This window comes from Artemia franciscana, unplaced genomic scaffold, assembly GCF_032884065.1.
Source record: "Artemia franciscana unplaced genomic scaffold, ASM3288406v1 Scaffold_289, whole genome shotgun sequence".
In the NCBI taxonomy this organism is placed as follows: Eukaryota; Metazoa; Arthropoda; class Branchiopoda; order Anostraca; family Artemiidae; genus Artemia; species Artemia franciscana.
Window position 1 is genome coordinate 1,798,358 of NW_027063627.1, and position 25,650 is coordinate 1,824,007.

The 25,650-nt window shown below is 33.9% G+C and overlaps 1 protein-coding gene across 1 annotated transcript in view; it reads left to right on the top strand.

Moving 5' to 3' along the window:
• LOC136043044 (BLOC-1-related complex subunit 6-like) overlaps positions 1-25,650 on the top strand; it is a 39,212-nt gene that overhangs the window by 661 nt on the left and 12,901 nt on the right. The window contains exons 2-3 of the mRNA XM_065727951.1: positions 15,313-15,550; positions 23,848-23,999. Coding sequence (XP_065584023.1) covers positions 15,313-15,550; positions 23,848-23,999 — 390 coding nt within the window. The remainder of the gene's footprint in view (positions 1-15,312; positions 15,551-23,847; positions 24,000-25,650) is intronic.

Below are 25,650 nucleotides of genomic sequence, written 5' to 3' on the forward strand. Positions count from 1 at the left end.
TTCGGTGTTTTATGACAATCATCAACCATTTTTTTCTAGGAATAATCAAATTCCAGGGCAAAACTGTAGAGGAGGGAAATATTTGTGACACTATTTTGTGAATCCATTTTAACCCTATATTTTTTAAGTGGATTTATACTTGCAATTGATGTATACATGTTTAGATGAACTTGTATATGCTACTGCCCTCTATTAGTATCTAGAACCAGGACTAGCATTTATCATACCTAAAACTATTAAAATACCACATTCCTACAGATTTGGTCGACAACACCAATTACAGTCTCTATTTTAAGTGTTTATCCCCAGATGCTGCAGACATTAGGGGCAATGGTATTATGAACCGGTTAAAACAGTTAATTGTTTACTCCACAATTAAGCCACTTTATTTTACTTTTGTACAATCTCATTTTGATTATGCGGGATTGGTTTACCTAAATATGTTTCAGTCTAATATTATTCCATTTCAAAAGATACAGAATAAGGCTGGTCGTGTCTTTAAGTTGTTTCTGCCGTCTCCTTCACTTTTACCCAATAGATCAGTCACAAAATCTCCAAATACAATGGTGGATATTCTCTACGTGAGTCTTAGTGTCGAGTTTGTTTGGTTTCTACACATAAGCTGATCTTCTTTGACTTTTTTGGCAGCAACATCTAGCGGACCTTTCTTGTGAGCTGATGATTCTAGATGCTGGAATATTTTCGTCTTGAGATTTCGGAACTCCCTAGGTTGATTTGAGTAGGTAAAATTAGTTCCAGGTGAAACATTGTAAGTGATTTGATTAGAGTTGGTGCGGGTTAAACACTGTGTCCAAAAGTCAGTCTCTTTGTCAAAAAGCAGAAACTTAAACTGCTGGTCTAAAAGAGTCCGAAGTCTTGTCATGATTTTGGCATTATGTGTCAATATCACCAAAGCTTTGGAACCGTTAATACTACTAGGTTTGATATTTTGTAATACAGAGCTTGATGATGATGTTCGTTTGTTCTGAAGCTTTTATGGAAGCACTTTTGCCATACTTATAACTAAGGCTAGCTGGTCTGAGGCTCTACGACTCTACGGTCACTAAGGCTCTACTACAGTACTAAGGCTCTACAGTCACTTCAGAATTTGTCCCATTGGATCTGGGTTGTTTCTAGGGATTGGCTGGTGTTGAGGTGTAGAAGGGTTAGATACAACTATAGAGATCACATTGGTAGGCTCTAGGGTGCTTAAAGACCTACTGACTGTTTGGTTTACATGTTTGTCTGGCTTTTCAATGGATTAATTTTCTGAATCAGGAAGTAAGTCCAGCAAATACAATGAACACTCAACTGCTAAACTGGGCAGTAGATTTGAAATAGGTATGCTACCAGAATAACACTGGCAATTGAATCTTCCCCTCTCAATCTCAAAGGCTTATTTAAGGGTTATTTTTGTAATATGGTCTTTGACTGTGTCGTGCTAGCCAGATATCTTGCACTGCCTGCAGCCTACAATGCGTTAGTAGTATAGTAAGTGTAAGTTCTACCTCACCAAACTCATCCATTGAATTTGCATCATTTTCAATCCATTTTATATCATTTTAATATCAATTATTGCACATTTTTACAATTTTCCATTCCTACATTCAACATGAAAACAGGTCCTTGGAAATCAAATTTGGTCTTATTTTTATACTTTTCACAATGTGAATATGGGTTTTAGATCACCCGATCAATTTACCCGCTTTTCAATTCAAAATTTCCGACATTTTTATAATTTTCCATCCTGACCTTTAAGATTGTAACAGTTCTTGTGAAATAAAGGTTTAATTATATTCCATTTTTCCTATACTACAGATAAAATATACTACTTTAATATATTAGTGGATAGTTCAATATCTAAATAGTTTGTTTTACCTTATTTTTGTCTTTCAATAGCCTTTAAAATCATACTTTATCCAATTTTGAAGATTTCTTTTCAAGATCAGCTGCTTTAGAAACAAAACGCTTAGGCGCAGATATATCAACCATTTCACCTTTAAAATGAATAGTAATTACGAATTTATTTCCAAATTTAGTTGTAACACATTTCATTCCTGTAATCGTGTATTCCATTCCAATGTCTAAATCTTCTTTCCTAATAGTTCAATTGTACTTATTTACCCTTTTTATTTCGCTTAAAAGGTTCCCCATTTATTAGGTGAATATTTTATTAAACAAATTTCCAGATCGAAAATAATTTATATATTAACATATAATTTGCTATTAATGACTTCCATGATTTCTTTTCTTTCTGAAAACATAACACAGTAAATGTTATGTAGAGTAGCAGGTATTTCATATGATAAAAGTTTAATTTCTATATCAGCAGTTGACCCATTTCAATAAATGTTCGATTCATGCTTTGAAACATTAAAACAAAATAAAGGATGTACTGTTTTAAAATGATTGTAATTAACAATTGTTCCACTATCAATATTTTTATGTTTAAATCCTAACTGCAAAAAGTTTTAACCTTTTTCTGTAGAATTTTACAAACTGAGAATTTTTACTAATTCACTAGATCTCATACCTTTCATCTTTTCTCCGTATCTCCGTATTTAAGTGTACCTGATTCATCTATTGCCTCTATTAAATGTCCCAGCTTGTTTAAATAAAAACTAGGCATTTCAGAATAGTGGTCCTTAAGATCATAGCCTTTATTGATTTCTCTCTAAAGTAATTTTTGAAGCTAATTACTTCAAAGAGGGTAAAAAGTTAGACAGAAAATGGGTTAATAATTGGGCAGTGAATTGACCAGGTAATTGCATGCTGTAAAATCCCAAAAAAGGCTTCACACATGAATCTAGATTCTTAATAAACGTCCTAATTTTGCCAGAAATCCCAAGAAACCATGGGGAAATTAAACATTTCACAATTTTTTTGGGAGGGAGGGGGTGGGCCCGAAGGCCCCCCTGCGTACGTGCCAGGTTGGGCATGTCTTAAAATTTACCCGAAAAAGACTTTGCCTTTTTTAATATACCCGTCCATCTAAAAGAAAACAGTATTTCAGACTATTACCAACAATTAAAAGATTATTTTCAGTCAGAAATGGATAACGATAATGTAGGAGCCATTAATGTGCTCCAATGATTATCGAAATGAGTTACACAATTTATATAAAGATTTACCACTAGTTCCTGAATATTTTCAATATAAATAAAGTACGAATTTAAATAATAAAATAAATTATGTTGTGACTTATAAAGTTTAGAATATCATTTAAAACATGGCTTAGTATTGAAAAAGTACATAGAATACTAGCATTTACTGATACCCTATTTAAAAGAATATATCAATCATAATAATAAATTTACGACAAAAGGGGACAGATAATTTCGAGAAAGATCTTTTTAAACTCACGAAGAATGCTTGTTTTGGGAAAACAGTGGAAAATGTTAGAAAAAGAGCTAGTATTGGAATAACCACTAGTGATGAACAAAGACAAAAAATAGTTAAAAAACATAACATTGGATCGGAAATAATCTTTAGCGAGAATTTATCGGTAGCCAGAATGGCCAAGTCAAAAATAAATCTAGACAAACCTATTTATATTTGATTTGCTGTATTAGAGTTGTCTAAGTTACTGATGTATGAATTTCATTATGAATACATGAAACCAAAATATATTGAAGACATTGACTTATGTTATATGGATAAGGATAGCTTTATCTATGATATTCTAACTGGGGATTCTTATGAAGACATTAAAACTGACCTCCGAAAAAAATTTGATAACTCAGATTATAAGTAAGAATACCCTTATAACTTCCCTGCAGTCAATAAAAAATGATAGGTAGATGAAAATGATGAAGTATGAAATGTCTGGAACAATAATGTCTGAGTTTGTAGGCTTAAGATCAAAAGTATATGCTTATTTAAAAGAAGGTGACGATGAAACGAAAGCAAAGAAGAAATTGAAAGGTATCAAAAATGAATTTTATTAAAGATAAAACAACATTACAGAACTATAAAGATGTATTTTTCGGAAAATTGAAAAGCTTTCAGAAACTCAGTATACTTTAAGAGCAAACAAATATAAAATGTTCTCAGAATAACAAAATAAATAAACTTTAGACCCTAATGACGATAAAAGAATGTTTTTGAAAAATAAAGTTAACATGGTACTTTATTTTTAAGTAAAGAATACGAAGGGATTTAGTCCCTTCATGCTATAAGTTTGGAATATCTTGGAGGAAAAAACTGAAATGGATTTATTTTTGCGAGTAATAATAAAAGTGATATCATTGATGTAGATGATCTAGATCCAAAGGTTCAAAATTTAGTTATCTTTGACGATTTTGTAACAAAAATAGATCAGAAAAAATTGAAGATTTATTTGTGAAAAGTAGAAAACGAAATACATCAATAAGCTATATTTTCCAGAGCTATTTTGATACGCCTAAAATTATGCGATTAAACTGTAACTATTTTGCATTTTTCAATGTTGTAATCCAAAAGAAATTGACAGAATCCGACAAAACTATGCATCTGACTGGAAAAAAAGAATTATCAACTACTTTAAGGAGACAACAAAGAATCACCGATTTTTACTAATTGATTTGAAAACAAATGGAGGATATCTCAAGTACAGAAAGAACTTGGATATTCGCTTAATAAAATTTGTGTATACTAGATGAACAAGTTCGGAAGGTTAGGAAGTAAATATCAGAAGTATACTAGTAACGAAAGCAGATTACTTAATGATAATGGTAATCTTGATTTACTACTGAAACGATTAACTAATCTAGGTGATACAAAATCAGAGAAAGATGCTACGAATTTATAAAATCTGAAAATTATTTTAAACAATTTCAGCCGTGAAGTTGTTAACCAATAAATTCTTACAAATCAGTATTTAAGTGAAGATATTAATAGATTAACTAAAATTTATCGATCATTTGACAATATATTAACTAGAGTTGATGACAAAGGACTGTTAGATCAAAATGCCTTAAAAGCAACAAAACAATATATTAATGCAGAAAATAGAAGAATAAGAAAAGTTGCAAACCCCAAAAATGGGGCAGATGCAGTTAGTTTTTTAACTTTATTGATATATTCGAAGGGCTTCATGCAGGTATCTGAACGCTTAGACAGTTTCTAAAATCTTATAATAAATATACTTAAAAAAGATCCCGATGAAGCATTTCAAAAGAGAATAAAAGGAAGGTTGGAGTACAAAGTCAAACCTATGAAGTTTTTTGGAAGAGTATACAATTTATTTATCAAGATTTTAAAATCAAAGATTTAAAACCTGTTTCGATTCAAAACAAAAATGTAAAGTTCGAGTAGCGCATACAAAAGTGAATGAACGAGAACCTGTTAAACTATTACTTCATAAGAGACAGGTGACTAAAATTGAAAAATATAAAAATGAAAATAAAGAATGTGATATCGATCTATCCTTTCAACAACTATTTCAAAATTGTCCAAGATTATCGTTCTTGTCTCTTCTTGATAACTTTGAAATCAATGAAAAAAGCTGACTTTATTGAATATATAATTCATTTATCCTGTCTTCAAAAAGTAAATACAAACAAATGTTGTAAGAAAAAAGAAAATTTCCGGATTCGAATAGAAAATGTTATTTTTTGATGAAGAACCTGTTAAAATATCGCTTAAAAGAAAATAAATTGAACAAATTGAGCAAGGAAAAATAAAGAATAAAAAGTCTATATAATTATATGTATCATCAGCTAATTCAAATTGGTAAATACTTCTATTTTTAATACCCTTAGCAGCTGAATTAGGTAAAGCTGCTCTTACAAGTGGTGGAGCTGCATTAGGTACATATGCTGGAAAGAAAATTGTTGATAAAATCGCTGATTCTTTTAACGCTAAAGGCGAAGGTTTAACATTACCGCTGACTTTACCTTAAGTTCGAGGTTTTTAAATTACCAGGTATACACAAAATTGTTGTATCTGAACCTGAAGTGGTTGTTGAAATTCCCAAAAAACGTGTTAGACCCAGAAAAGTTGCTGAAGCTGAAATTTCACAATTCAAGGAATGCTCGCTTCCAAAAAACGGAGAACGTCAGAAAGAATAAAAAATCACATGATACCGTTGACGAATATTGGTTTATGAAATGAATTGGGTCATAGTCCTTAATTTTAAGGTGTTTTTTCTCGAAATAACTTACTAAGTATAATAAAGAAAAAAGAATGTGGTGTAACCAATTATGACTGTATGGAATCGCCTGAGACGCATTGGACTTGGTATGTCAATGATCCCAAGCACTCATTTGTAGAATTTTATGATTCTTTTGGAGTTCAACCTGGAAATGAAATAGTCAACTATTTAAAAACATCAAGAAAGCAACTGTCTATCATTCTACTCAAGTCCAAAATTTTAACGGTGTGAATTTTGGTCATTTGTGTTGATTATATAAAAAGAAGATTTAAGGGAATGGATCCACAGAATTTTGTTTAAAGTTTATTTTCAAATATAAATGGAAGAAGATTTAGAAAAGAGATTATTTGTTTATCGTAGAAGTTTTAAATATTGTGGAAGTGTTAGTAATGCTTTCTTAGTATCCAAATTTATATTTAGTGCACCAGATTTATCTGTACCTCCTTATTCGTTCTATTTAGAATTACTTGCTGTGTATAAATCAGGTGAATTGGTTCAAGAAGAAATAATTAAACGAGAAAATTAATTCCGCAAATTATTACAGTATTTTCCTCGTGAAAAATATATGAAACAAGTAAAATTAAATGGCTATAAATATTGTGTAAAGTCTCTCGAGTTTAACACATAAACAAAAAACTTCTGATTTTCCACCCGCTCTTCATAATACGTATTTACTTAGTAAAAGAATCCTGTAAAATAAAGCTAATACCCCTTTTGTTTTTAAATTAACCTACAAGTAATTTTGTATCCGGAGCCAAATCGAATCTTTTCACAGCACCAAACAGACAGCGACCTCGCAGGTTCTATCTCAATAATTAACTATTGTCTCGTAAATTTTTATGGGTTTCGTTAAACTTAATAAATTATATATATTCAGAATACTCATTTAAAGAAAATTCGATTGATATGTATATAAAAAAAAATTACATCATCTCGACCAAAAAAACGGTGGGAAAATAAATAGATACTAGTTTCTGTTTACAGTGCGAACAAAGATGGCATATGAAGCATGCTTCTCTTTGCTATTTCAAAATATGATTTTGAAATAGCAATTTAACTGGGGGACTACACAGCTAATATGTATAGCTCATTATCCTCTTCTAAAGCTTTTCGTAGAACTGTATCTTTTTCAGCGATACTATAATAGCTTTTTCCCGCAGAATGCTAGTCCAGGAAAATCATACACTAAATCATATAAAATTATATATCTATTAACGTTGACTTGACTTCATCAAACTTACGAACATATATATCAAAATAATGCTTTTCCTTTTTTAAGGATCACCCTGGAAAAGATTCTGCAGGTGTGAATAAACATCTCCTTTTTTGGCTTTCATTAGTTCGGTTAAATAATCTAAATGTACACTTAATTTGTTTTTTTATCATTAAATCATTAGCTTTTTCCCAATCACATTCTTCTATTTTCTCTGCTAATAATTGTTTAACTTCTATATTAGCTGGATATATCTATAGCTTTTTCCAAACTGTAAATTAGCTTTAATTTCAGCTCTAAACTCTCTGTTACTGATTTCCTTTTCTCGTCTTTTTTTATGCAGTGGGTTCTTGGGGCTACAAACTTCACTATTTTCATCAGTCGATTCAACTATTTTGCTCCATAGCATCAAAAAGATCTGTTGTTCTGACTTTTCCAACTTCAAAATCCCGCTCATTTATTAATTGATATCCTTATTTTTCATGATCTTGTTGTTCATCTGAATGAAAAAAAACATGATTAATCTCTCTAGAATAAAAACTTCACCTACTTGACGTTCAAAATCCTGCAGAAGAAATTTTTAAATGGTGAAGATTCCTGGCAAAAAGATCAATTCCTTAAATCTATCACGCATTCAATTACTAAATATTTAATATATATAATTCGAAAAACCTAGAGTGAAAGAAAATCAAACTCAAATTAAATTGCAGAAAATAAGAGGAAAAAATATCATCGTAAAGGGTCCATTTTATTTCTGAGCAAAACAACGGTTATATTTTGAAAGAACACAAAAAAATGTTTCGAGTGGTATGTTCATCAAATTTTTAGCTCAGTAATGAAAATATCAACAAATTTATCACGAAATCCAATTCTCCTCTACATAGTTGCCATGCTTTGGTTTTATAGTGGTCATATAAAATATCTCTTTTTATATTTTAGAATAATTTTTCAATCTAAATCTCTTATGTTTCAGACCTTTGACAATTAAATAGAATAGTAAAATAAAAGAAAATTAAAACTCACGGTCCAGCTGTTTCAAATAATCCTCTTTGTATCGATGCTCATAATAACAGTTAACGTAAGCGTGTTCAGACGAGATTCTTTACCTCAGGTCACAAGGATCTTTGGTGAAATGGTGTAATCTTATTAGCATTACTAGCATATGAAGAAAGGTCAGTAATTCCATGATCTATGTCTGGTTTTTAATGTGTAGTAAATAGTTGAGGCAAACACTTTGGAAAGTAGTGACAAACTTATGTCAAGTTAAGTGATAGTTATTAGGGTTGGATAGTCACTTCTGATAAATCACTAGATATGGCAACCCTGAACGAAAGGGGATTTTTGGGGAACCAATTTTTTTCGAGAAGACAAGAGACTTTGGGGGAATCTCTGAAAATTCCAGGATAGTAGAAGTACTAATGTTTTCAGACAATTTCTACCAACAAATTTCTAAGTTTTTTTCTAAATATATGGAGGTTTCCAATAGTCTTAATATGACTAGTTAAACTATTCCATTCCTCTATAAAAAAAGAGAAAATATGAATTGGAAGAAATTTCTGTAGGTACACGAAAGTCAACACTACCCCTTGTATCGTTATAATGAATAGTGGACGTCTTGCACAATAAATCACTAAGAAAAAATGAAGCTGAATTTCCAGCTGCAATCCAAAAGTAAACCACAATGCATAACATTCATGATGGCCTGCAGCCAGCAAAATGTTCAAAGTCGGATAAATTTCCCGAAGAAACTGATGAGGAGAAATATCTGCTAAAACCTATACAGTATGATTTTGTAGAACTCTTACTGGTTTAATGACTAATGGGAAAGTAGAGAGCAAAATACTTGAACAATAAAGTATATACAGGTGTATAAGAGAAACAAAGATGGTGGAGAGCAAATTTAGGAAAAAATGTTGGAGATTCATCATTATATTTATATATATTGCCAGCATTTTACTAGTTAAAGTTACCATGTTACAATTCTATCACTGATTCCTTCATGGACTTCTCCAGCAGCTTTACTGTGTTATCGGTGCTAATGGCTGTTGTTTTATTAGCAAAAAGTGAAACTGTTTCATTAGTAGAGTTTACTGTTAGTTTGTTTACAATTTGGTAAATTATTAAGAAATATCAAGAATAATATAGGACCGAGAACTGATCCTTGTGGAACAACTATCTCGACACGGTTTTTTTCTGAAGAGGACTCATTTAGTCTTACATTATGGTTACGGTGACTTAAAAAACTTCTGAAATATTTGACGATTTTCACCTCAGATCTCACATATTACAGTTTATGAGTAATAGTTCATGGTCCACCGTGTTTAGAGCTTCAATTCATGGACTTCTCCAGCAGCTTCGCTGTCTTATCGGTTCTAATGGCTATTGTTTCATTAGCAAAAAGCGAAACTGTTTCATTAGTAGAGCTTACTGTTAGTTTGTTTACAATTCGGTCAATTGTGCAGTAATAGTAAGAATAATATAGGACCTAGAACTGATCCTTGTGGAACACCTATCTCAACATGGTTTTTTCTGAAGAGGAATCATGTAGTTTTACATTATGGTTACGATTACTTAAAAAACCTCTGATAAATTTGCCGCTTTTCACCTCAGATCATACACTTCATAATCTGTGAGTAATAGTTCATGGTCCACCGTGTCGAGAGCTTCAATAGATCTAAAAATACAACACCTACTTTAAAACCTTATCTAATGCATCACTAATAATTGTTGTTAAATAAATCCTTTTCTACGGAACCCAAATTGTGTTTCTACCAGTAACTTATGATCCTAAAAAAACTCATCATTCTAGTACCAAAATATTTCTCTAATACACTTGAAATAATAGGTAAGATAGATATAGATCTATAATTTCCTGGGTCACTTTAACTACCACTCTGATGAATTAGGGCAACTTTAAAACAATCTGGAAATTCTCCTTGTCATTAGTTTATTCACATAAAACTTGAGATATAACAGAGAAAACACATCTAAGTGTTTTTAAAGTAATATGGTAACTACCGGATGAATTACTACGCAACCCATAGTCTTTTAATTTCATCAACTGTTACAGGTCTAAGGTGAAAGGCTATACCAGTCGGGTCCCTCGGTAAAGCAGTCGTACGTCGGATCACCACTGTCAGGTACAACTGGCATAGCTAGAATTGGGCCAATACTCGACAAATAACTCTGAAATTCATTATATATGTAATTTTTGAAATTTGTAGTCTATCCCATTGCACTAGTTAATTCGTCAGGTGCAGCATTTATTTTTGAACCTATCACTTCTCTTAATAGTCCCCAAGTTTTCTTAGGGCATCCCTCGGCCACCTTAAACTTTTTTCTCAAAATATTATTTTTTCCATTTCTTAAAATTGTATTCAACTTTTCGATAAGATTTCAATTTCCATAAGCTTCACATAATTCACTATTTTCCTGTGCCGGGTTAATTGTTTCAGCTCTAAACAATTTGTCTTTAACATTTATATGCTTCAATTGACAGGAGTAATTTTACTTGAATGTTTTCTATTACAAATTTGTAATGTGTCTACTTGACTCATCAAACCCCGCTACTCTTTATAAAAAAGAACCTCGACTTTGCATCTTGAACTTTTATCTATCTTTCTTTCGAATAAACCTATGATTTTTCAGTTTTATCATCGCATTTTGGTTGATCACTGAAGTCCTTCGTAGTTTCTTACCTTTAACCTCCTTTGCCACAGTTCTGAAGCTACCTGAAACTCCCAATTGGTAGGATATAGCGCCGGTAAGGACCCTAAGAAAACTCAAAGGAATATTAGAAAGGATATTATCCAGAAGCTTAGCTGATGCTCCCGTAATTCTTGCAGGGATGTTTATGCAAGATGCAACCCATTAGATAGATTTCTGTTAATAAATTCAGTACTAGCAGAAAGTCCAGCAGAATAGACATAGAGTTAATCGGGATTTTTATTAATTGTTCTCCAATTATGTCCATAAAATCATAGAGCAGACTCTGTGGAGGTCTATATTCTACAACAATATAAAAATTCGATTTCTTTTTTTGTAATTTGCAGAACATAACACTCACAAACCTTCACTATATATATTGTTAGATCTTCTCGTATTATAGTGTGGCGGCCGCGGAAAAAATCAAGATCAACTAAAGGTATATATCTAGGCCTAGACAAATGCAAAAAAATAAAATGTAAACTGTCCTTTCTTAATCAAACAGTTTGTGGTAACTAACCATAAGTAAGGAGCGACCCGGGTGAATGGTGACCGAAATTCTGTAAAAAGGAATTTTGATACCAATAGATACATCAAAAGAATGAGATTTGTATACTTATTTCGAGTTTAGTCTTACCCATAGAAAGTTACGTGCCTGAGAAAATTTGCCTCATTTTTGGAAGAAAGGGGGAAATATCCGCTAAAAGTCATAGAACCTTAATGAAAACCACGCCATCAGATTCAGAGTGTCAGAGAACCCTACTGTAGAGGTTTCAAGTTCCTACCTGCAAAAATATGGAATTTTGCATTTTTTTTTCCAGAAGAAAAATCACGGATGCGTGTATATATTTTATTTCTTTTTTTCCATTGGTGTTTGTATCGATCCAGTGGTCCTAGAATATTGCGGGAGGGCTCATATAAAAGAAATTTAAAGTTCTAGTTCCCGTTTTAAGTGACCAAAAAATGGAGGGCAACTAGGCTCCCTCCCAAACTCATTTTTATCTTAAAGACACCTGATCAAAATTTTAAGATATACATCTTGTTCAGTGTGGCCATAAAAATATAATAACTATGTCTTTGAGGATGACTTGATCCCCGACAGTCCCCGGGGGAACGGCTGCAAGTTATGAACCTTACCCAATGTTTGCATATAGTATTGGTTGGTGGGATATACAGACGTTTTCAAGGGGGATATTTCCTGAAAGTGGGGTGTGGGGGTCGACGGCTACGTGGGAGGATTTTTCCATTGAGGATTTTTTCATGGGGGAAGGGACATTGCTATGAAGAGGGTGCCGGATTTCCCAGGATTATATAAAAAACGACCAGAAATCAAATTAAAAAAACAATTTTTTTCAAGTGAAAGTAAGTAGCAACATTAAAACTTAAAAACGAACAGAAATTATTACGTATATGAGGGTTTTTGCCCCCATAATCAATACCTTGCTCTTTACGTTAAAGTTGTTTTAGTACTTTATAAGAGCTATTTATTCTAATTAAACGGCCTTTGTGATTAAGGGGTCATTCTTAAGGGATTAGAACAAAATTCGAATTTTAGCGTAAAGAGCGAGGTATTGACTAGGGGGTGAACCCCCTAATTTACGTAACAAAATTTACGAATGTAGATATTCCTTGCGTAAGTTGATTCGCAAGCTACGTATATTTATTAACAATAAAAATGTTCGTAAAGAATAACTGGAGGGCAATCATCCCTCCTTACACGCCCTTCTTAGATGCCCTCCTCTCAAAAATATCTGATCAAAATTTCGAGTTAGTTATTTTGCTCAAAGAAGTTTAAAGTTCTTTAAAGTTCGAAAAACTATGACACCAGTTATAATATGACCCCTCAAAGCCCCTGGGGCAAGGGTTTTGAGTTACGAGAGTCGCCCATTGTTTACAAATAGGGTTTCTTGCTTAGAAAGGGGGGTTGTGTCCCTCCCTCTCTTAAGGCTTAGGGTATCAAGGTGATTTTTTCAGGGAATGGTTAGAGCGGGGGTGTAGAACAAAATCAAAACACATTATGTGTTTGCTGGTTGTTAAAAGGGTATACCAGCAATGTTTAAACAACAAGCGAGAATAAAATTTTGAAGCATGTAGGTCATGTTGAGGAGGATGATGAAAAGTGATAGGAGGGTAACTAAAAATTATTTTCATTAGCCTCGTATATTATTGCGTCTCTCAGGAATAGACTGGGTAATTAGGTAGAAAAGCTCAGGGAATATTTGGAGGATGTTGAGCTGAATCAAATGACTCGCATGTGAATCGAGGTTTAAGTTGAAACTTTCAAAGAATGTTTAAGGAGGTGTTCCTCCAAATCAAAAGACACTAAGGGCATCCAGGCTATCAAAAGGAATTTCTGGGCCTATCTGCGTTGTTCTCAGGAACAGCAATGGGTTTTTAGTTTGAAACCTTCAGACACTGCTAAGGGGATGTGAAAATAAATCATAGGGTTCTATTCACATCCAGTTTGTAAAAATATCATATATTTAATACCTCAAGAACAGTTAAGGGTTATTAAGTTGGAGCTCTCAGATAACGGTGAGGGAGATGTGAAACTTATTGAAAAGACGCAATATGCATTTCAATTGTCAAAAGGGTGTATTTGCAAGGTCCTAGGAACCGCTAATGGTACTTAGTTGAAACTGTCAAGGAATATTGAAGCTGATCTTGAAATAAATGTTGAACAAAATATAATATTTGTATCCTGGTTGTTATATGGTATATGGAATATCTCAGGAAAGGGAAGTCTTTTAAGTCAAAAATTTTCATGGAATGTTGAATGACTATTGAAATAAATCAAAAGATACAATATATCAAAATAATTATATTGACTGACATGAAAAGACAACACTTAGAAAACTTATGCAACTTAAAAATTTAAATTGGAATCCAATTTTTAATTCTCAAGGCAAAAATCAGAAAATTGGAAATGTTAGATTACGTTAACTAATATTAGAATCTTGCATGAACAAAAAAAAACAAAAAATAGTTAAAAAAAACTGAAAAAAGTTTTCCAAAGAAAAGTACAGACCGTTTGAAAACCTGTGAAAAACACAAATAAATTCCTACAATAACTCGAGCTTAAAATAATGGAAGCTACTGTCAATGAATAATTGAAACCCAAAGTGTGCATATATTAAAATAAATAATCATATCAAAAATAAAGGTAACAGGTACTGATATAGATGAATAATTAAGTGCCAAAACGTGTAAAAATCAAAATGAGTGCTCTGGTCAAACGTCAGACGAACAGAAATTACTAGTCACATGAGTTTGGCTACTGCCCTCCCACTCCTAACCGTAAACATGCTAAAATCTACCGTGTTATTTGTGCTTTGCTGAAAATAAGGTATGTTCGTATTTATAACAATGAAAAATGAAAAATTACATTTAAATCAAATCTTGAAATTTGAATTGCTGAGAATCACAGGAATAAATATCATTATATATTCGTTCATTTCATTTTCATTTGTTCTTTACAGTCATCGTGATTGTTATTGCTACTTTAATTTCTATTTTTTGTCGATAATTTCAAAAATTGAAGCACATTGTTAAAAATACAAATAGTATTCAATAAACGCAAATGATAGAATTTAGAAGGATTACGGCTAGGAGGGGGGGGGCAGTGTTCAAACTCCTGTGTCTAGTAGTTTCCGTTCATTTTATGTTTGACATGAGCAAGAGTTTTAATTTCTGTTCCTTTTAATTCTTCTACATCAGAACCTATTACCTTTACGTTTGATACGATTTTTATTTTAATATTTGTTTGTTTTGGGTTTCAAATATTAATTGGCAGTAGTTTATGGTCGTTTAAAGTTTGAATTATTATAGGACTTTATTGGTGTTCATCTTAGATTATAAATTTCATTGAGAAACTTCTTTTTCAGAAAGTTCGTTTTAACAGATTCCGAAATTTGTTCTCTAAGTTTTTTTTAATTTTTTTTAGTAATTTTGCTCTCAAGCTTATCATAAAATCTGATCAAAGTATGATTATTAATTTTGTTGAATGTTTAAGACTACTGTTTAGTTAACCATTTTTAGATTTAGTGACCTCACGCGAACATCTGAGGATTTATGTTTTAGTTTTAACTTAAACTAACTTTAATTTATAAGAAAATCTTTGTCTATCCAGCACTGAGCATTTTACCTAAGCTCTATGAAAGAGATTCTTCAGCAGAAACGTTAGTTTGTCTTCGCCTAAGCAATTTATTGAATTTTATTTTTAATTTCAATGAATCAGTGAAGTGACCCTGTAATTTTTTAGGTCAACGACGTCATGACTTCCTCATACTCCGAGATTTTAGATGACGACTTGTCACCGGGAAGCTCTAGTATTGAATCCTTAACAGAGCATGATGACAGGCAACTTGGGTCAACTGAAACTCTTGCTAACCTAGCGGCACATGGAACTATCACTACAAAAGGAGATCTAGTATGTTTTGTTGCCAAAAATCTGGAAGAGAAGATTAGAATGTCTAGTCCATCCGACGAAATTCCTACAGGTGAAAAGAGAAACATCTAATTAAAGTTTTTTATGACTGACATGCTTAGCTATAACACTGCCGAAAGAAACAATCTTCATCTATTTACTCAGCCATCTCATCACCCACCTTTATAATGCTGCAAGTAACATCGCGTCCTCTAAAGTACTTTTCCCCATTTTTATTTGAGTAAAAATAGAAGATAAATCAAATAATAGAGTTTGTTCAATTTGAAATCCTGACATCTGTCTTGTCATAATATTAAGGAGGGGATATACTTCTTAGATCTAGGAGGCCAGTTGAGGCATGAAGGTACCTTATTTCTGAATACTGAAACCTACGTTTCTTAAAATGATCAAACATCAGTAATAGAATCAGATATGTTCTCAGTGTTTTCGTCTGAAATGTCTATGGTCCGCAAGTTACTTGAGGTTTACATTTTAGGTAGGATTCTGGCTAAAGCATAAAGGTACCTTATTTCTCAAGACTGAAACCTAAGTTTTGATGGAGGTGGTGCACTTGCTGACTTTACTGCTTGAATTTGATAGGAGAAGGTATTGGAGGTCTACAGACACATTTTAGTTCTCCTATTTTACAGACCGAAAATCCTTCAATGATTCCACTTAAAACGAGGCACATAATATCTATTCTTCTCCTATGAAACTGTCTGTGGGACGGAAGATGTTCGAGGGCCCACTGGCTTTATTTGGTTCTCTAATCACTGAAAAATCTATAGTTAAAAATCTGTGAGTAAAAATCTCTTTGATTGTTTAGTTGTTGAAGTGAAATGGTTCTTTTGATCCGATAGCATGGAAGGTTACAAGGCTGCCCAGTGTTATTAAAAGACACAGGAGGGAGAAGGTTGACTATCCTCCAATGAGCTTTGGCACTGTGAAAAAACACTATAGCTTAAAAATAAGCTTCTATATCCACACCTTCTGTACTAAGGTACCGGGCGGAAAATGCATGGGTGACATGTTGCTCTTTACTTTGTCAAAGCTATTGCGTTAACAGTGAGCCCTATGCCTGAAAGCAAAAGGTAGTCGAAACTCTGGCTTGATCCATCTTGTTTGTGTTTTTTTTTAATACAGAAATATTGAAAATGTGTTTTTACGTGGATCATTAAATCCACAAGTGATCATTAAAGAAAATTCCAAGAGAATTGATCAGTAACTAAAACAACTACTGGAAATCTACCTTCTATCAATAGTTTCTGTTACATATCACCATAACCGGAAGCCTCATTTAGAAGGATTACAGTCTCCTGTCTTGGGCAACGAGGAAATCACTTTTTCGCATGGGAAGCAGTGTCGTGTCTTATTTTTTCACTTTTTGTTTCTTCGTTACTGGCTGGGTGTTTGAAAATCACAGAGAGATGTTTTAGGACTCATTTGGAAGCTAATTTCTATAGCCGTGTGCTTTTTGTAATAAATAAAACATGATATTTAAATGAGATGAGATTTTTGACAAAAACTGTCTTCATTTAAAAGAGTGTATGACATTTGTATCTTTTGACAAGAGATACGTTATAACCAGAGCTGTACCTATGGTTGGTGGTGCTCGAGGGAAAATTAGTTACAGCGCCCCACTCCTGACTCAAATATAAGCTAAAAAGACAAATCAAAGTGAACATTTTGATCAACGTGGCCCCCAGGCATGGAACCCGGGGCAGCTGCTCTGGTTGACCCCCCCCCCCCCCCTTTTGAATAGCTCTGGTTATAACATACGCAGTTTTTCACAAGAGATGATATAACACGTGTCCTTTGAATTCCCTGAAACTTTGTCATGTTTCTTCTACTATTCTTCCTTGTATTACTTTGAAGAATGGCTTGGGTGAAAAGTTACAGCACTAAAACAAAATACAGTTTTGACAAAAAAGCTCATTTTTTTATAGCTCAGACATTACTGACAATATGGTTCTTTCTTAACGAGGTTCCTGCTAAGAAAAAGCGGAAGGCTTTTTACTGTTCGTGATATATATAGAAGAAAATACGGACTAAAGACACGCATTGTAAAGTATGGTGACAGAGCACCATCTTGTCAAATACCAGACCAAAAGGGTGTATTCCCATTAAAAGTGTTACATAACCGAATTCGAACACACGAATTATCATAGCAGAAGCGAAAGACAAATATTGTTCGGAAATTTTCGCCTAGTAGGGTTAAAGAATGCCATAATTGACTGTGGCGAACCGAACCAAAAGCATTTGAGACAGCTAGCACACGAAGATGGATTTCAGAATCAGCAATCTTTCTGTGCTGAGATTAGCAACAAGGTTCAAACCGTGTGCATACTGGCACCTCACACACGGTTTAAAACCAAAAATAATTTGACACAAGAGTAGAAGCAAAAGTGTCGACTCCTCTTAAAATGTTGAGGAGATCAGCATTCAGAGGGATCTTTACTCTTTTAAAACAGGCTTCAAAATACCAGTACAAAACGAATCAGGAACCAGACCCGAATTTGAAATTAGAAAGGCCACGGAAAGGCTTTTTCTTAAGCTGTAAAATCACAGAACATTGACACCACGGCATTGACACCACGAAAGGGTGGGTATGTTTTATCTTTAGCGTCTAAAATGACCAAGGGCATTCAGGTGAATCTTTCAGAGAATGTTAAACTAAATCAAAACACTTTATGTGTGTGCTTGTTGTCAAAAGGGCGCTACTCAGGAATGACTGAGAGTATTGATTTAGAACCTTCAGGAACGACGAGATAAATGATCTTTTGACCAAAAGGTAATATTTTCAGGCTACTACCACTATACTACTGCAACTACTAATTCTGTAGCGAGTACTACCAAGGCTGAAGATATTGAAGGGAAAATATGAGAAAATTTTGAGGGGACAGTGGAAACAAACCAAAATATGCTATTTGCTACGACTAAAACTTCTACTGAGGCTAAGGATATTAAGGTGAAATTTTCGGGGAACTTATAGGCGGGTGTGGAATTGAATCAAATCACACTTTGTGTATTCAAGCTGCCAAAGGATGTATAAGTAATTTCTCAGGAATAGGGTAGAACTTTAAGTTGAAACTTTCAGGGTTTTTTTAGGGGAACGTTGAACAATCAAAAGGCATTCTGTACATGCTATTACTACTACGGCTGCTCCTACTTCTGCTACTATTGTTTTTATTGCTACGACTTTTACTACAAAGGCTAAGGGTAGGAAGTTGAAAATTTGTGTGAATGCTTATGGGGATGTTGAACAAAATGAAAACTCACTCTATATAAGATAATTTCCTAGACCACATTGCCTTTCCATTTACAGGGTTTAAAAAAATGAAAATATAGAGAAAACGGCTTTAATATTTAAAAACCAAAAAAAAATCTTTAAATAATAAAAAAAAATCCGAACATACATAGCATAGATACATTGTTTTGGTAATAGTATAAAGTTTTCTTTTTCAGGAAAACTGGAGGAGGTATAAACCTAATTAGACGATACTATGTGGGTCCAAAATAATTTCAAAGATTTAAAGAACATGAAAATTGGAACATGGAATATTACGACGTTAAAAAATGACTATCGCATCGACATTTTAACTGACGAATTCTGACGGTTTGAACTGGATTTATTAGGAGTTTCAGAAACTCATATCCCAGGGGTAGGAAGCATGAAATTAGGTGACATAGAATTTGTTTACTCAGGCAGGAAGGATGGGGTACATAGACAGGGAGTAGGGCTCATGATGAATAAGGAAGCTGCTAAGTCTTGTTTAGGCTGGGAAGGTATTAATAATAGAATACTAATTGCTCATTTTATGACTAAAAAGTTTAGGGTATCAGTTATAGTAGTATATGCCCCCATTGAACCAACTGATGGAGATACTAGTGACTCAGATGAATTTTGCTTACAGTTACAGGAGCAAATAGACAGGGTACCAGGTAGAAATATGGTGTTTTTGCTAGGAGATTTTAATGCCCAGGTTGCTAGAAATAGGGATAGATGGTATCCTAGCCTAGGTAAATTTGGTGTAGGAAAAGAAAACAGTAATGGCTATAGGCTTTTGCAATTTTGTAGGTATAACAACCTAGTTATAACCAATACGGTGTTTGGTCACAAAATGGCCCATAAGTTGACATGGTATTCACGTGATGGTAAGACAGCAAACCTTATTGATTATGTTATTGTAAACAGAAGACTAGCAGGATCAATACAAGATACTAGGGTGTATAGGAGTGCCGTTATTGATGTTAAAAGTAAAGATCGCCATCTAGTAGTGTCTAAGGTTAATTTAAAGCTGAAATTTCGGATGGGTAACTCCCTCCCGGAAAGTTATGATGTTGGTAGACTTAAGGATGAAAATTTGAGAAAAATATTCCAGGAACAGTTGAGTACTAAACTTGAGGGTTTAAAATTTGACAATGTGGAAGATGGATGGAATAATTTCAGAAAAACAATTTGTGAAGTTGCTGATGGTGTCCTAGGGAAGAGTGCTAAGACAGCAACTAGGAATATTAGTGAAAAGGCTTTAGGTTTAATAGAGAGTAGAAGGGGTTTGTATAAGAATTATCTGAGTGATAGGTCGTATGAAAACAAAAGGAATGTAAAGAAAGTGGAGAAAGCATTAAAATATGAACTAAGGAGATGTGAAATGGAGGCGATGGATAAAATTGCTTAGGATCTGGAAGATGCGGCTAGACGGTATAATAGTAAAATATTATACTGGCATGTTAATAAATTGAAAGGGAGTAGCCAATCCGGACTAGTCCCAGTTAAAGATAGAAATGGGGCCACAATTAGTGATAAGGAAAAAGTAAAAGAAAGATTGGTGGAACATTTTGAGCATGTGCTAAACCCAGATACAGTTGCAGGAAAAGATATAGATGAAAATGAAAATGTTTGTGATACCTTGGATGTGAAGGAAGATTTGTTTAGTGAGTAAGAATTAGCGACAGTACTAGAAGGATTAAAAAATAATAAGGCCCCAGGTGCTGATAGTATGATTAATGAGTTCCTTAAATACGGTGGCTCTGAGGTTAGGAATAAGCTACTGAAGATTATGAACATGATTTTTGAAAAAGGGGAAGTACCCAGTGATTTTAGGAAAACCTTAATTAAACCACTGTATAAGAAAGGTGACAAGAGTGAGTGTCGTAATTATCGAGGCATTAGTCTGGTCTCTGTAGGTAGCAAATTACTGAGTAATATGATAATTTTTAGACTGAGACATGCTGTAGACAAAGTTTTAAGGGAGGAACAATGCGGTTTTAGAAAAGGTAGAGGATGTTTCGACCATGTTTTCACTCTTAGGTTAATAATTGAGAAGTCCCTTCGTTGTCAAACACCTTTGGTCCTTAGTTTTATCGATTATGAGCAAGCTTTCGATTCTGTTGATAGAACAGCGTTAACAAAGGTCTTATCGTTATATGGTATACCAGAAATATACATTAAAGTGATTTGCGCTATGTACGAGAATAATACTGCTGCGGTTAAGGTAGGAAATGAGGTTAGCAACTGGTTTTGTATTAAATCAGGAGTTAAGCAGGGTTGTGTTCTATCCCCCTTTATATGGATCATTTTGATGGACTTCGTGTTAAGGAGCACAGGAAAGGCAATTGGAGACCATGAAATCAAATGGGGAGGAAGAACGCTCCTGGACTTAGCTTATGCTGATGATTTAAGCATATTAGATGAAAGTGTGAGCAAAATGAATGAATTTTTAGAGGTTTTACGAGTTCAGGGTGCTAAAATAGGCTTGAAAATTAATGTTAAGAAGACTAAGTCATTAAGGCTAGGGATAAGTGAAGATGAACAGGTGACATTAGGTAACGAAAAGATTGATCAGGTTGGGAGCTTCAGTTACCTTGGTAGTATTATTAGTAAAGATGGTGGGAGCAGTGAAGATGTTAAAAGTAGAATAGCTAAAGCTCAGCGTGTTTTTTCACAGTTAAAAAAAGTTAGGAAGAATAGAAAGATAAGCCTACAAACCAAGATTAGAATATTGGAAGCTACAGTGATGACAGTGGTCAAATATGGCTCTGAAGCATGGGCACCCCGAAAAGCAGATGAAAATTTACTAGATGTTTTCCAGAGAAATTGCCTACGGATTGTTCTGGGTACCCGGCTGACTGACCGTATTTCAAACAGTAGGTTGTTCGAAAAGTGTGGTTCAATCCCGCTTTCTGGGGCTATAATGAAAGAAAGGTTGAGATGGCTAGGCCACGTTCTACGGATGAAGGATGACAGATTATTGAAGATTGTCCTTTTTGGCCAACCGTCTGGGGCTACACGGAAAGCAGGTCGTCCTTGTCTGGGTTGGGAGGATGTCATAACTAAAGATTTAAAGGAAATGGGAACTTCCTGGGAGGGTGTAAAGAGGGAGGCTTTAAATAGATTAGGTTGGAGGAGGAGCGTGCATAGCTGTGTTGGCCTCAGGCGGCTTGGTGCTGCAGTGAGTTATTAGTAGTAGTAGTAGTAGTAGTATGTGGGTCCAGACTTTCAAAAGCACTAAGGCTATTTAAGAATTTTCAGGCATTTTTCAATAATAGAGAGATTTTGGTTTTTCTTTTGATCTAACGCCTAATTGTGTCGAAAATACGATCCCAACATTGAGCCTGGTTGTCCAATATCTACCTAATCGACTTGGGTTTGGCTGATATTTGCAATAGGTAATGTTCTGGCAAAAGAACATTTAAATGTTGAACGACCTGACTCTTTTTGGATATTATCTAAAAAGTCATCAGCATGCTTCAGTTTGTATAATGCATATTCCTTCCCCATAGGTTTCTACTTCACTGTAAACCAGGCACCGTTGACTTTTGGCATTCTCTATTGAAGCAAAATCATTTTCTTTATAGATATATTTATGTAAATACTTTATCTGACCTGTACTTCCAACATATTCGACAATTATATGACATTGAAATTTTTTTTAGCATATGAGGATTAGATGTGGCAAGTGACGATTATTACGATTAGTTTGATGATTATTGGTGTTTTTTTGATAAACAGCATGGTCGTGTGAGAATTCTCCTTGGTTCATTTCGTCCAATGTTTTTATTTCATCCGCTAGAAATTTGACTGAATTCTATTGGTTTGGAAAACCGAAGCGGCACTGGAATTTCCCATTTTTATGGATCATAAAACTTGCATTTAGATTTAAATTCCATCACGAATTATACATCATCTACTTTTAGACTAATTCTCTTAATAAAATATCGTCGGAATTTAAAATTTCAGCCGAAATACGCTCATCAATTTGGACTGGATTATAGATTCGATCCTCAGGACTCATGATCAATAGCAATGCATATGTGGTAGTCCACGTTTTTGAAATTTAATTTTGTACATATATTCTGCCACCTTTCCATCTGTTCCTTTTCAATATCGCTGATTATATGGTCAAATTTCAGTTTCGCAATTTGAGTAACGAGATCGGGATGATCTTGAGTGGACTGTTCTATGATAAACTTATTATCATCAAGTTTGATCTTTGCTGCTTCTTTAATTTCAGGCCAATCAGGATGGTAAGTCACAGTTATAAAGACATCTGGGGGTCCAAGGCGCCGAACGATAGCCAAGGCGTCTCCAAAATGTGCAGTAAAGTAGCGTGTAAATCCGGTAAAAGATAACGGTAGAATTACGTTTTCGCAAACAACTGCATTCTGTTTAGTTTTTCTTTTTTTTAGTTTTTCTCTTTTTTTAGTTTTTTCTTTTTTTTTGTTTTTTATTTGTTATTTTTTTGGTTTTCCTTTTTTTCTTTTTTTTTCTTTTTGAGTTTTTCTTTTTTTTTAGTTTTTTCTTTTTTTTTCTTTTTTAGATAACTTCGAAGACCACACTGCCTTTCCATGACGAAAGTAAAACAGTTCAAAATAGGGGATGATACCTTTTTATTGACAGTGAAATATAAAATTATTTAACTGGATATTTCGAATACATATACAGTGTTCATCATCAGCAGTAAAACTAAAAGACATGAAATGTCTTTTATGAACACTGTATATGTGTTCGAAATATCCAGTTAAATAATTTTATATTTCACTGTCAATAAAAAGGTATCATCCCTATTTTGAACTGTTTTACTTTTTTCTTTTTTAGTTTTTTTCTTCTTTTTTAGTTTTTGGTTTATTTAGTTTTTTGTTTTTTTTCTTTTTAGTTTTTTTTTTGTTTTTTCCTTTTTTATTTTTTTTATTTTTTGTTCTTTTTTATTTTTATTCTTTATTTTTTAGTTTTTTTTCCTTTTTTTATAGAAGATAGTGTAACGGACAGACGGACAGTACATTTTTATTTAGATAGAAGATATATATTACAAATTAAATATGACTGTCTTGTAGCTAAATTCTAGTTTCAAAATCTTTAGTTTTTTTCAGCCCATCAAGCTTTTTTAAGACCGTCTCCACGAGTTATGGAAACAAGTATGTCTCAAACCGTTGAGTTTTTAAATAAGATTGAAGGTGATGCTCGAAGGGTCGCCTCTGCTGTAGACAGCTTAATGGAACAGCTTGGAACAACCTTGCACCAGGTAAAATATTTTTATGTGGTATGATTTCTTTTTTTTTCATCGGAAATTCTATGTCTGAATGTTCCCGGGTCTCTAAAATTGTGGCTGCAGCGGAAGCTGCAGCCTAGTAAAGGACGAGCTTCGGCTAAGATTAACCCGAAACTACCGATTTAGATATCAAATCAGATCGAAATAAGAAGTACACCATTGGTATTGTCATGGCCGAAAACTCTTTTAAGGAAACTTACACTCTCCTGGCTTGAACAACAAGGGGAATCAGTTTTTGCATTGGAAGCATTGATATGTCCTCTTATTTCTTTTTTCTCCACTACTAGCAGAACTCTGTAACACCATTGAGACCAGCCTCCTCCCCCATTTTACCCTTTTTTCCAGAATTGCTTCCGATAAAACTTTTGAGATAGCCATTCTGTCAAAAATAATCCCAAGGTTAAATAACTATGGTTCCTATGGGATTAATAATCCCCACCAAGCACTAGGGGCAAGGGTTATATATAAGGTCTTTATGGAAATAATGGCTGGTAAACTTTGGAGGGGGTCAGTTAATTGAAAACCAGCCCCCTCCCTCACGCTCCTTTCCCCCAAATGTATCAGATCAAAATTGTAAAGTAGCCATCTTGTTCAAAATGGCCCAAAAGTCAAATAATTATAACTCAGGGGTTAAGAAAACCTTCCCTCGTCTCATTGGGCAAGGGTTTTAACTTATGTAAGTTGTTCATTGTTAACATATCGGAGAGTTTTTTGTAGAGGGGTTGATCGTATATACCTAGGAAAGGGCTCTGTCGATTGGAAATCGAAAGTTAAAGTTCTTTTTCAATTGCCCTTTTAAAACTCAAAAGTGATTGGAGGGCAACTAACTTTCCCCTCCCCCACACCTATCAATTCCCCAGACACATCCAGTCAAAACTTTGAGATTGCCATTTTGTTCAGCATCTTTGAAAATCCCAGTAACTACGTCTTTTGGGCTATCCACACACAGCCCTCGGGAGTAGGACTGTTATAAGCTGTGCAATTCGCCCCTTGTTTACATATAGTATTTGCTATTATGAAAGGTTTGACCTTTAATGTCCAGAAAGACGAAGGGCATTCAGCTAAACCTTTCAGGGAATATTGAGGGAGTGTTGAACTGAATTAAAATACGTAATGTATATACGGGTTGTCAAAAGGATGTAACTCGGAAATGACTGAGTTTCCCCCTTCAACTCCCACAATGTCACCGGATCCGGTCGGGATTTAAAAGGAGAGCTCTGAGCCATGAGGTCCTTCTAAATATCGAATTTAATTAATATCCGATCACCCGTCCGTAAGTTAAACATACCTCATTTTTAAAATTTTTCAAAATAACTGCCCACCCCAACTCCCCCAAAGAGAGTTTATTCGGTTCGGTTATGTCAATAACGTATCTAGGACATGTGTTTATTCTTCCCACCAAGTTTCATCCCGATCTCTACACTCTAAGCGTTTTCCTAGATTTCCCTTTTCCCCTCCAACTCCCCCAGTGTCATCGGATCCGGTCAGGATTTAAAATAAGAGCTCTGAGACATGAGGTCCTTCTAAATATTAAATTTCATTAAGATCTGATAACCCGTTCGTAAATTAAAAATACCTCATTTTGTCTAATTTTTCCGAATTAAGCCCCCACCCCGACTCCTCC